The sequence below is a fragment of the Juglans regia genome, chromosome 8 (genome assembly GCF_001411555.2).
Source record: "Juglans regia cultivar Chandler chromosome 8, Walnut 2.0, whole genome shotgun sequence".
Lineage (NCBI taxonomy): Eukaryota > Viridiplantae > Streptophyta > Magnoliopsida > Fagales > Juglandaceae > Juglans > Juglans regia.
The window spans coordinates 2,753,644-2,767,818 of NC_049908.1; the positions used below are offsets into that span (position 1 = coordinate 2,753,644).

General features: G+C 35.0%; 1 protein-coding gene across 1 annotated transcript; it reads right to left on the reverse strand.

Moving 5' to 3' along the window:
* Window positions 1-2,940: 2,940 nt before the first annotated feature.
* On the reverse strand, window positions 2,941-7,363 carry LOC108979506 (probably inactive leucine-rich repeat receptor-like protein kinase At2g25790). The gene is made up of 4 exons (XM_018950195.2): window positions 7,227-7,363; window positions 6,989-7,034; window positions 4,185-6,765; window positions 2,941-3,525 (listed from the first exon to the last, which is right to left on the reverse strand). The coding sequence occupies exons 3-4, from the start codon at window positions 6,736-6,738 to the stop codon at window positions 3,158-3,160; spliced, it is 2,922 nt and encodes a 973-aa protein (XP_018805740.2). The 5' UTR covers window positions 6,739-6,765; window positions 6,989-7,034; window positions 7,227-7,363; the 3' UTR covers window positions 2,941-3,157.
* Between the last annotated feature and the right edge of the window lie 6,812 nt (window positions 7,364-14,175).

The window sequence follows — 14,175 nt, forward strand, 5'->3', positions numbered from 1 at the left end:
TCCTTAAATTCTTTTTTCCCCACTCATCCTTTTTGTTGATTGTTTAAGAATCATCACCTGCTTTGCCCCCCCAATTAATCAATGTAAAGTTGCACAGCCTACTTAAAATTTCCCCCAAAGGAACCACTGTATATAAAACTGATTTGCCTTCCTTTGACGAGCTGCATACTGCGTCTTGTTTATCATGTGCATTTTTTTGAAAAGGAAATTAATATGGGGGCTGAGAAAAAAGAGGCTTATTAAATCAGATGGAGGGCACTGAAAGTCTATAGGAGTTCTCTACAGGCTTAGAACAGGTAGTTAATTACATCAAGAAAAATAAGACTGTTGACGATGGAAAGTGCCATTTTATGCGAAATTCTGCGAACTCTCTCAGACAAAAGTTTCCGATCTTACTGTTTTTGCCAATGACCTATACTTCCAGAAATTTCCAATCCTTGATAGTTGAACCTAGTTCTATTCCTCACATGATGAATCAGCCACCGAAGAGTGATAATTGGCATCATGCATGTCGCTAGCTGCACTATAAAATATAGATCATATATATACTTTCTGTGTCTTTGAACTTGAATAACCAAGTCGTCGTCATTCTTATTCTATTCTCAAGCTCCATCCATATCACTTAAATGGTATAGTTTAATTTGTAAGATTTTATTCCTTAACCGTCCTTGTCAAGCTTTTTAACAGATCATAATAAGTGGAGACCGATGTTTCATTAATAGAGCACTTATATAAGACAGCCATCAATTGTTTCTATCTAGATTCTACTCGATCCACCCAAGTTCCACTTTTCAATTTCAGTCACAACCCACTTCTTAAGTAATTATATCCGAATCCAGTGTCATTTCTAGTGATTTGGAACTTACCCATTTCTATCCACATAAGTTGCACTAACCATCTCGTCCGATTACCCATTTATATCCACATAAGTTGCATTAACCATCTCGTCCGATTATATAGTACTCCAATTATTTGTATATGATTACTTAACCATTTCAGTGGCATTTCCCTACTGTTATGAGGGAAAACAGTAACTTGAAATACTAAAGTTACGTACTGATCACAATACCTCTATGTAAGCTCATCAATGGCCATGTTAATACAGTGAGTTGAGAAGCCATTTTTTAGAGTTTTGTACGTGGATATATGCATATCCCATATGATAAGGATAATGGTAGATAATATATGGGATCTCACATTGCATGTTTGGGAAGGTGAAGTTTTTGCTTTTTATAAGATTCTAATGGGGCTCAATTGTATCATTAATTAGTCATTTTAGAGTATAGGCCATGTGATTTGGGTCTTCTATTAAGGCGTTATAAATGGTATCAAAGTTTATCCCAACCAGAAATGTGGGACTTGAGTCATGCCACCTACAAAAGACTGGCCCGAGTACAAGTGCGTCAGAAATTTAAGAGGGGGAGATTGTGATACCCCATATGATAAATAAGGATAATGGTAGGTGGTGTATGAGATCCCACATTGCTTGGGAATGAGAAGTTATTACTCTTTATAAGATTTTAATTTGGCTACAAATGTATCATTGACTAGTCATTTTAAATGCTGAACTCAAATGCCGAGCATGTAATCCGATTGAGAAAAAATTTTGGATAGTGAATTGAGATGAGATGATAAAATAAGATGAAATTAAATAAAAAAAACTAGTCCTTTTAAAATATAGATCATGTTGTTTGGTTCTACTGGAGCCTTCAAATATATAAGGCCACTTCAAGCGTGTTAGACTAGTTTATTATATTTTTTTTTTCCTCTATCTTTTTTCCATCTCAATTAGGTGTCTCCACCACCCCCCCAAAAAAAAAAAAAAATTCAATGTAGCTGGATTGTTACTGCAATAATGATGACTTTAAAAATCGAAACACAAGCAATTAGTTGTCTTGGATGAAACAAATTAACAGACATGATCACAAACTTTTGTTATATGATCTAAAAAGTAAAGCAAAAGGAGCGGAGGGGAAATTGTAGCTTTCTTGAGTAAAAAAGATGGAGTGGAAGAGCCATTTGCATGGTCTCCAAGAAATATGATTAAAATTTATCTTGAGGCTTTTGGACAGCAAGCCATTTCAAATATCAAGTCTGTGCACGCACAGAACTTGACAGCAAAACCAGGCTGGTTTGCTCTTTATAATGTCATCATATTATTTATATTATATGCTTAAACTGCTCTTTAGTGATTGAATCTTTGTCGAGGATCTTAATTTGTTCACTTTGAGTTGATAACTATCACTTCAGTTGATCAGAACTTAAACATCCTGCCATTTTATGTCAAACCAATTTATGTTATCATGGGTTTACAATTTTACAATTAAATATATCTTTAAGTACTCATCAAGGAATTAATTGATCAGTTTCTTAATTTCTCCATTGACGAGATATTAATATTTCATAATGTACTATGAAAAGTACTATATATATTAATACGAGATGAAATTCTAAAGTAAGCCATTGACGACAAAAGGTATAAACCTTTTGAGTCTTTGAGATCATGTGAACCTAATGCATATAAAGCCATTCTATATATCACTGCGTGAAAAACCTTTTACGTGCAGCTTTGTGCTTGTGTTGCTCGGCGAAAAAAAAAAAAAGGATCACATCCATCCAAAAGACTGCATGCCCGACAAGTACGGGACAGACAATAGTACCATCAACCCCTCGAATAGTAAAATATACTGGTGCCGGCCTGTAAATTGACTGTGCTGTTGTAAGGATCACTAAGTACAAGCTGGCATATATGTGATAAGTAATTAGCTAGGATGCCCAGAGTTGGGATAAACAAAAAAGTTCCAAGCTGTTAGGATATTATTAGAGCATAATTAAGCTCTATTAACACAAATCAAATCATGGTGGTGATTCTGGGTTTTAAAGAACTGCCAAAACGTGCATAAAAGGCTGTATTAATTCATATTATAATGGCACTTAGTTTATTATCTACATGATGTTTATAAATTACAGTACTACTCACTAGTATGTACTCAAACATACCACCATTAGACATTAACAAAAGCATTTCAGCAGTAATATCCATATATTTCAAGTCCACATATATATAGATATTGCATGAGAATTAAACAAAAGCTAATAATTATTTGTTAAAAAGGAAAACAAATAAAAATCGTAGGGCCAGGCCAAATCTGAAAATCTATTTATAAGTTAATGAAAGGTTTAGGGCAGAAACGCAAGACCTTGGTGTAAAAACAGACTCCAGGGTTTTCAAGACATCGCTCGCGCATGGTCTAGCCATGGGGTCAGTGGCGGAGCAGTGGAGGGCTAGGTTCATGGTTTCGACGATCTCCTTCTCATTATTCCTTGCAATATGTGGCCTTATGATCCCATCGATCCAAGCATCAAGATGACAGTCTGAGTAGCAATACCTGGCCCACTCCACCATGTTCTCATGCACGCCAAAATCCCGGTCGGCGGGGCTTTTTCCCGTCAGCAGTTCGATCAAGATGAGACCAAATCCATAGATATCACTCTGCTCTGAGATATCTTTTATCTGTCTGGTTTCTGCAATCAAAAGAAAAACTCTAGGTCATACATCCCATATATATACATATATATATAAATATTTATATATATAGCCTTAATTAAGTATATGCATGCTGCATGCATGGTGAGTGCTAAGTACATACGTATTTGTAGATCTCCAAGTTAACTATGCATGTATGTATGTATATATAAGAGAGAAATGTTTAGTTTATATAAACATTATACAAATGTAAAATTATAAACTGATATTATTTAACATATTATGTCAAATTGTAAACTATTATTATTAATAATGTATTACATCAAACCATGTCATCTTATAAGTTAAACATAATATTATAAGTTGTTGATTTCATAGCACTTCTTAAGTTTTAGGCACAACACTAGCTTAGTCCATTATTAGCAACTATCAAAAGTATCATTGTTATTAACAAGTAATATTAGGTATAAGTTAAGTCTTTAAGTAACAAGTTTTATATATATTCTATGTAAAAAAATAGATTCTACTTATAAAAAATAATTTTTTTTCACTTTTTTTTATATGTGATCATTTTTTACAAAAATTTGTATGAAACTTAATTATCTATTTGAAAGTTTACAAATGATTTATCGTTATTAATATATATTCTTATAAGTATTTAACGGCGCTTATTATAAAGGGTAAATTATACACGTACCTGGGGCTACGTAGGCGGGAGAAACGAAGCACTTGGTGTCCGTACAAACCAATCCAGGGAGGCCCAAACTCAGGCGAGCTTCATCTTTCCCGTCGACCAGAACTTTCTCCGGCGACAGCAGACCGACCAGAACACTCGGCGAACCATAGCCATGTAAAAACTGTAGCGCTCTCGCAATCCCGATGGCAATTTTACGTCGTTTCTCCCAACTCAAGTCACGAAGAATCTCACTCAAAATTTTCCCTTCCACGTACTCGTAAACCAAAAACCCACCCTTTTGGGACCGGCACACTCCGATCAACCTTATGATGTTTGGATGCCATAGCTTACCGAAATTAGAGATAAAAGAACAAAATCCCGGTTGAATTAAATTGGCATCATTGATTTCCTTCACGACGAACTGCATGTTGTTCATGAAAGACTTCCCTCTGTATGAAATCTCTTTCCTCCCACTCATAATGGCATTTTCTTGTTTCGTCGATGACAAGATATCGTCAATTGTTATGGATCTTGACGCCTTGGAGTCAAAGAACTGCATTTCCCACATTCCATCTTCGTTTTCCACTCTTTTCAACTCCAATTCCTTTCGTCGCCGAATGAAAACAGTGATAACAGTAGCAAGAGCAAAGATTGCCAACGCAGCTAAAAAGCAAGCGAGAACATACCACCACATGGGACTTTTTAGGCCTTTGCATGGCGGTAAACCGCTGGAAGTATCGCCACCACAAAGATCGTTGCCAGCAACCGCGCTGGCATTTATGGCAAGAAAGGCTCCGGTGGACGGTAAGCTTCCATGAAAGCGATTTTGAGAGATATTCACTTCCACAAGGGATTCAACTCTTCCTAAATTTGGTGGAATTTCTCCGGACAAATGGTTTGCAGACAAATCAAGCAGGCCGAGAGCTGGCAGTTCAGCGAGATTGACTGGAATTTTGCCACTTAGCTGATTGTGACTGAGGTCTAAACTCACAAGCTTCTTGCATGAAGACAATTCTTCTGGAATATTACCAGAGAGCATGTTTTCACTTAGCTCTAGTAGCCTTAGCTCTGATAATCTTCCAAAGCTTTGGGGGATCTCACCTGAAAACTGATTTTCTGACAAGTCCAAGTTCTGGAGCTTGTCACTACCGAATGAACCCGGCAACTCCCCGGAAAGCTTGTTTTTGGCCAAATTCAGCATTTCCAGTGACGGCATATCCCACCTTTGCCCGTCGATCCTGCCAGAAAGATTGTTTCCTGAGATATCCAAGAAGTATACTAGCCGCAGTTTTGTGAATTCAGAAGATAATTCACCGGAGAGACGGTTGTTTTGGATACGAACTCGCCGTAAGCTTTTGCAAGAACTTAAACTCTTGGGAATTTCGCCTTGGAGAGAATTCGAGAAGAGGATGAGCTTAAAAAGTCGACCCGAGTTGCACACGCTTTTGGGTATTTTTCCGACGAGAGAATTGGACGAAAGGTCTAGCATAGTGAGATTGTTCCACCTTCCTAGGTCTTCAGGGATCTTGCCGGATAACTTGTTCGACCATAGTTGGAGAACTTGAAGCCTAGGCAGAGAGGATAAAGAAGCCGGAATCTTTCCGGTAAAGTTATTGGAGAAAAGATGAAGAATCTCCAAGTTTTGCAACTGAACAATAACTTCCGGGATCTCACCCGAAAGAGAATTGTCGCTAAGATCAAGCGAGACCAGCTTTCTGAGGTCGAAAAGTGATCTTGGAATAGGACCCGTGAGCTTGTTATTGTAGAGGAAGAGATACTGAAGATTGCTGAGGTTCCCGAGAGATGGTGGAATTTGTCCACTCAGATTGTTGTAGACAAGATCAAGATGATATATAGAAGCCAGGTCTCCAATCTCATCTGGAATTTCGCCCGAAAGATTGTTGTAGCCGATGTAAATCCATTTCAAGCTCTTCATAAGGCCTATTTCACGAGGGATTTCGCCCTCTAGCTGGTTAGAATCCAAAGTAAAGACTTGCAAGCTTGTGATATTCGAGATGGAATTTGGAATTTTTCCCACCAAACAATTTCCACCCAGATCAAGATATCTTAGGCTCGAAAGTAATCCGATGTTGTCTGGAATTTTACCCGAAAGCATGTTGTTGGACAGATCTAATGTTTCAAGGCGGGAACCGGAAATGCTGGGCAACGATCCCGTTAAGTTATTGTTGCTAAGATTGAGATAACGAAGAGAAGCGCAAGAAAATAAACCACGTGGGATTTCTCCGGAGAGCTGATTGTCGGAGAGATCAAGAACTTCGACATAATGCAACTGGAAAATTGAGGCAGAAATTTTGCCAGAGATGTTTTTTCCGGAGAGCTCGATTGAGTTAACGCGGGAAGAGTTGTCGCAGGCGATGCCGTGCCAGTTGCAAAAATTGGCAGAGGAGCTCCAGTTGGAAAGAAAGCCTAAGGGGTCCTTGATCGAACCTTTGAACGAAAAGAGAGCCTCTAATTCCTCGCCATACACCTCCGGGAGAGTGAAGAACAAGATGATCAAGAACATGATCAACAATGTCCATGGCCGACATGTTTTAGCTCCGTTCTTTGCCATCATGTCTAGCTTAGTTTATGTAACGTACATCTACGTAAAAGAAGGTTCAAATCAGAGAAAAATCACAGCTTTAGACTGAGAAAGATGTGTTTCTCAGTTACTAAAATAACATATATATATAACAGCATTCTCTCCACCAAAGAAGATGTTGATCATAATTTCTAGTATCCCAGGCTAGTGTTAAAAAGGCATATTAACAAGAAGCTTCGATATAAAATTGGTTCTAATCTGGGATATAAAATAAAATACTTACCAGTACATTCATGGCATATTATAATCGAACCAAGCACTATTTAAACCTGTAATGAACAACAAATTAAAGCAGATCATCAATCAGACGACGTGTAATATATAGTTTCAGGCATTAACACGAACGAGAAGACTAATTACATGCAATAAATTCATCTCAAATAATATGTGTGCGATCGAGTGTGTGTCGGGTAAAACTTCAATTAATATTACATGAGTACTACCAAAGAAAAGAGAATTACCAGCACATGCACGTATGATTTAAACTCTTTTGGGGATAATATTTATGCAAAGGAGAGAAAGAAGATTAGGGATTAGAATGATATCATATCGAAGGCAGAAGATTTCATGTAATAATTAAGAAACGTGGATTGAAGTATTGAAGACTAGGGTAGATAGATAGCTAGGGTGAGAGACGGTAAGATATGAGTGCTTAAATAGGAGGGTGAAAGCACTAGAATTTAAGGAGCAGCACGATTCGGGGGGAATAATTGCGAAAGAACACCTTGACTTTCTTTAGAATTAATGATCGATGTTTGAACACGAACAGTTGAAAGGTAAACAAGGGACAGATGTTCGGAAAAAGGCTCTGATTTTGTCGGATTATATATTCACCAAAACGCTCTTTAATTTGATCAGTATACACTGGTCATGAGTACTGACTTGGGATGGTAAAAAGAATTTTGATCTGTAACCGTTGAATAGTTGGAAAGTTTTATGGACATGTGGATCTGAAACTATAAGCCTTTCATTTCATGTTGTACGTGTTTATATTAATTACACTTGCAGCTATTAATTAATTTGTGGTCAGTTATTTGTTATAAAAGTCATATTTTTATCGTAAAAAATTCGTTATAAATATTTTTTTTTTTTGGGGGTAATGAAAGTACTATTGTATATGCTGATAAAATTTGATATACTAGCTAACTACATGCACGTTATAATTAACAAGTAGTAATCATGTTAATAAAAGGCAAAACCCATTTGCAGGCATTTTAAGAGATGATTAATCAAAGAGTTATTTTACTTAAGCTGATCTCCACACACATCAATTGAGTAGAAGAATTTTTTTATTTTTTTCTCCTGCAAGAATGTGGTGCAAGACTGCCGATCAGTACAATTTTTTTTCTCCTGCACGTGTATATATATACACGTACCTTGGTGGACGAAGATATATATATATATATATATACGGGAATAGTCCCGGATACGTTAGTCTCGGAGTGCCCCCAAGATAATTATTTAATTAAAAAAATAAAAAAATCAGTAACTTATTTGTTTGGAAAAAAAAAATACAAACTGATTAAAAAAAGACAAAAAATAAGATTAAAAAAAATCTAAATTTCAGCCAAATATAAGCATTGATCTGTATCCATATTGAATTATCTATTTACTCTATATAATAATAAAATGTTATTAATTTTTTATTTAAAAAAATTGAAAAAAAAAAGAAAAAAAAATGAATACACTATAGAACAAAAATGACATAAAAAATAGACGTCAATTCATGTGCACCGTGGGGCTATTAAGGTCTTTAAGTAAAACATAATCCTTCATTAAATTTTAAATTTTAAGAATATTTTGATAAAACATAACTTTACGAAACTTAACAAAAAAAAATAAAAATTATTATTTATAATTAGATAATTATTTATTATAATAGAGTATATTATATATATATATATATATATATGTATATATTAGCTGATGGTGGACGTTGTAGCAATGGCGTACGAACGAATGTGGTGCCTTAATTATAACCTTTTTTGGCTGTACCATTATTAATAAGGGTACCCATGCCAGTGAAGCTGCTATATATATAGCTAGCTAGTGGTAATGACAACCATTAACGCTGCAAATGGTGGAAATGTTATCCATATGAATGCATGGTCATAATTATTTGAGTAATTCTACTCTTAGGTCAGTCTAGATGCATATAATACCACGTATTAATGATATGGCAAACCGATTTATTTAAAAACAATCTAATTCTTGAGAATCGAGTTTCGTCTCTGCCCTTCCCCCTCCCTCCTTCTTTGCTCTACCCCTTCCTTGCCGAATGCTTCTTCTCCCCCCTCCTTCTGCACGATAACATTCTCAATTTCTCATGGACTAGTTAAAACTCTAGAGAAAATAATAACATCGAAAATTTTTTGATCTTGGAGACACTTCACAAGACTACAATATCAAAAAGCAACAACTTTCAATAAATAAGCAATATCAAGTCAAAAATACAATTTCTCTCTATTGAAGTTGCCTCAGTGAAAGCTTTTCTCTCTTTCTTTTTATCAATACTGTCGTCGAAACTCTTTTTTCAGAGTTAGTAGTTGCTATCTAACCCATCATCTCCATTATCCTTTTTTTCACTCAAGTTCTGCACTGCTTAGTCTGCACTGCTCTTGTGCATTGCATTTGCATGTGTATTTGTGCTTATGCGACTCAGATTGACAAAGCATCAACTTTTAAATTTAATTTTTTTCACTCTACTCTATTTGTGCTCATGCGACTCAAGCAGCAACTTTCTTCGACTCAAATTGTAGAGAAATGTTGGTGTTTTGTGTTTTACTGAAACTTTTTAGAGAGAGAGAGAGAGAGATTGCCATAAAGAGAGAAGCTAGGTATAAAAGAGGACTTTTATACCAGAGCAGTACAACAACTTGCCGAATCTAAGTTTCTTTGGTCCATCGGAGTTGTCGGTGGTGAAAGGTTGTGGCAGACGTACTGCAACACGGGCGAAGGAGCAAATCATGGAGGGAGAAGTGGGAAGGAGAAATTTGAGTCATTGTTTTGGAGAAAATGTGAAAAACGTGGGGAGTAGAGAAAACAAATCGTTTTACGGTAGAGAGGAAAAGAAAAAAAAAAAAAAAGCTAGCTCACTGGTGTGTGGTGCTTGAGACTTTAAGGGGCCTAAGAATATAATTACTCTAATTACTTATATATATCTTAAAATATAATTTAAATAATTAAATTTATTTATTCTCATCTATTTAAATTTTTAAGATAAATTATAATGATTTAATTCGTATTTGATTAAATCATTAGAGTAGCTTAAATAATCCAAAACAAGCTTGCCTAATTATTACTCTCAATGCATATATTATATATATAGCTTCAGAAATCTAAACTTTGGACATCGTCTCTTTGCGTATTTAGTCCAAATCGATCGACCTGATTAGCCTTCCCGCGATGCATGTCAGATCTAGATCGACATCATTTTCAGTTTCCATTTTCTGGTTCATGACTCGGATCGACTTCGATCCAGTAATCATTAAAGCATCGATGATCTATATATATATACCAATTAATTCACGTGTCTTCATTGGTTGTTTATCTAATTAGTACGTAGAAGTACCGTCAAATTACCAAATTATGAAATTAAAACGACTAATCTTCGAACTCTGATCTCTTGTTAACTATATACAAGCTGGACCTCATAAATATGATCAATTCGATGTAATTTCAATGATCGAAGAAAAGGACAACTAGACAGAAGAAAAGCAATAATCTTTAAGCTGTACGCTGCAGGCCTGTTGTATATTTGGAATGTTTATATTATTATCTTGGATTCTCTCTTCGATCGTAGTAGAGATAGAGAGAGAGAGAGAGAGAGAGAGAAATTAAAAAGAAGAAAAAGAAAAGAACTTTTAGCCAAGATCAGAAAGAGCACAAGCATGTCATTTATATAGGATCGGGCCGGTTACAGTTTAAGGCAAAGAGAACTGAGAATAAGATCAGTACTAGTACTGGGCAGGGACGTTGTAAAGCAGACTGCAGAGAAGGAAGGAAGCAGATCATGAATGAAAAGAAGAATAAAAAAAAAAGTGAGTTGTCTTTAATCTTTATGTTACATACACTAGTGCTCGTGCGCACCCTAGTTAGCTTCTTTCTCTGGAGCTCTACTTTTGGGACCCGGAGTCTCTTTCTCGAAGGAATATGCAGTACTGTGCATGTATGGTCTTTGTCGCATCCGGCAGGCATGCTGCTTATCTCCATTTTCTAGGGTTTTACACCCTTGCTATCCCCACCCACAGCCTTTGATCTCCACTTCCTCTTTTTTTTGGCCATTTTAAAACCCTAGAAAAGTGTTGTAATAATTAAAACAACAATAAATAGTGGACAATCATGTATTGATCTCATGTATAGACTAAAAATTCTTGCTAAGTTTCCTTGTGGAGCACTACTTTTGATATAATATATGCATGTTGCTCATGTACATGTCAACAACCATAATATTAATGAAGTATATCTATCAATATATAGGTTATATGATCTCATGCATCGCGGTGTCACGCATATATACACGGCGTGGTTATTGATCCACTGACTTCGATCCTAATCATATAATAAATTAACTAAGATTAAGCCTTTTGGAAGATGTAAATACATATATATATATATAAGCTATCACTAATTAATTAGTTGGGGAGGCAGAAAGAATATTAGAGATCGTGGGTTAGGCAAACAAAAAGCAAAGTATTTTAAAAACCAAGAGAAAATATTGCTCCCAACCTAGCTAGCTATATATATTTTTGAATTTGGGTCCACGTACGGTCAAGGCTATATACTTCGAGAATAATTGGCTCGATCGAGTTGTACCAACTCTAGCTCCTAGTCTTCTTTAGTAATTAATGACCAATTTAATCAACACTCAATTATTGAAATATAGATTTTTTTTTTTTTTTTTGCAATTTTGACGGCCCGGCCCTAATTATAAGAAACATGCATTAGTCATGTATGTGATTATAATTTAGGGATAAATGAAGATGATGAAATCTCAATTTTATTAATAACCCTCACTTATGATAAAAAAATACTGTATACAAAGAGAGCATGGGATTACAATCAAATCCGAAAACCAAGCTCCTAAAGAAAATGAAATAAGAAAATTAATAAAAGAAGATTACAAAGGATCCATAAAGAAATAAAGAACTAGAGTCAATGCTGAAAGCCAGGAACACTTGCATGATCCAAAGCATGCAAACCAAGCATATGCTTAGACAATTGAACTAGAGAAGAGAAACTTACTGTGTTGCCCAGGCTCCAGATGAGACGAGACTATCCGCTAAAATGTCATTGCCCTCTCTATAAACATGTTTGAGACTAAAAAGAAAATATTGCTTGAACTATAAAATATCATCCCAAATATCAAAACATTACAGGGGTTGAGATTTAGTATTAAACTACTTTACATCAAGGAGAGAATCTGATTCAATAATTCGTTTATAAATACTTAACTGATAACACATAGTAAGACTAAATTTCAGAACTGATAATTCTACAATAGTATTAGTATCAAAGCCCAAAAAAAAAAAGAAAAATCAACAATAATGAAGCAATTAGAGGATCTAAGGATACCACCACAGCCAGAAGAATTAGGGTTGTCTTTGGAAGCGCCATCAATATTTAATTGAAGGATTCCAAAATGAAGAAGAATCTATTTCACCAAGATTAGCTGAGAAATATAAAGAGGGTAGAACTACCATTTGAATTGAGGAGGAGAGAACCATGCTTTAGAAGTATGTTGCATGCAAGGGATCATAAAATATCAAATTTACAATAAGCGTTTAAACTTTAAACCACTGATTTGACTATTTTTGCCAGTTCACCTGCCTGGTTTCGAGCAATTCCCTTAATTAATTCTTATTTTGTCTATAAGATGTATGTAAAGATAATTTAAATCGCTCCTTTTCTTCTTTCTTATGTTTTTTGTATCTAAGATGTGATCAATTAAAGTTTGATTGTTAATCATGCTTCGGGACTTATATATATACAACAAAAAAATGAGTATTTATGACGATTTATTTACGATGATAAAGATAACTAAATATGACGAAAATATACTCGTTTTAATAAAAAATAATTATTTTAACAGAAAATAACTGACTATAAATAAATAATTTTGATGCAATAATATATATATATATGGCAATATATTTGATCAATTACAGCTGATCACTCAGTTCAGCTCTGGCCATTAATTTCTACTAGATAACATTGAAAGTTGATATATATACATGCATGCCATTAATTAATATAGCTAGGCTGTAAAGAGCTAAACGAGGATTAGTAGTGCTTCATTTGTACTCGTACTAATCAATGTCGCACTTTTGATCATTCTGAACATGATGTTATATATATACAATTTTATTATTTTTGTTTTTATTTAATTAAGACCCTTTTTCATCCATTAAATTGTTTGAATCATGACTTTATATATTCCCTCAATTAATTATATACGTATGCATGACGTAGTACTGTAGCCGACCAGTTTCCCTTAAAGAAGGGTTGCCTGTCTCTTTTGAAATCTGTAGGGCTTGCTTATTAATGTTCTAATTAATCAGTTAGTGGTCCAGTACTTCAATCACTTACCCAAAAAGTACTTTAATAATGCTTAAATTAATTAAGTACTATTAATGGGAACGAGGGTAAGCATGAATGTATTTTTATTTTTCAAAAGAATAAAAATATTCCAATATATATGCACCCGATCGAATCTATAAATGTCGGGCGCAAGGGTCCACTAAGATTGCACTAATGCATCAAATTGCTATGCACGATTTAATTAAGTGATTTATTATGCATCAGTCTCTATTTACTCTTATATTTAATATTTATAATTTTTTTATAATATATAAAGTGTTTTTTATAAGATATGAGAATATTTTTCATAAAAAATGAGATATGAAGTATTAAATAGGGATTGATTTATTCAATTAAATTCTCCAAAATCTTTCAAGTTCAATCTCTAGCTTCGGTATATAATGCTCCTGAACTGAAAGTATGATGATCATCAAGATTTCAGGGCCGTCCAGATTGATCATTTGGTGATGCAAGTCCAACATGGATTATCAATCAATCAAAGGTTGAGGCCGAGCCACAGTTCAGTCCATACCCTTGTCATTTTCATCATGGGCCCCGATTTGAATGGGATTGCAATTATCCAATGAAATGACTTGAACATTCACACGCACTTTTGACAAATTAATTAAGGTGGTCCGGTCCATACATATCCAAAGCTTTCGAACCCCAAAGTTAGGGGAGGCATTCCACGTGTGAAACTCACGTGCAAAAGTGAGATTTTGAAGCGATCCCAGGTTTGGTTGAGATGCTCGAAGTCTATGGGGATTGGGGAATTGGGACCAAACTCAATCATGACAGTCAAAATTATGAACATGACCTACATTATTGAAT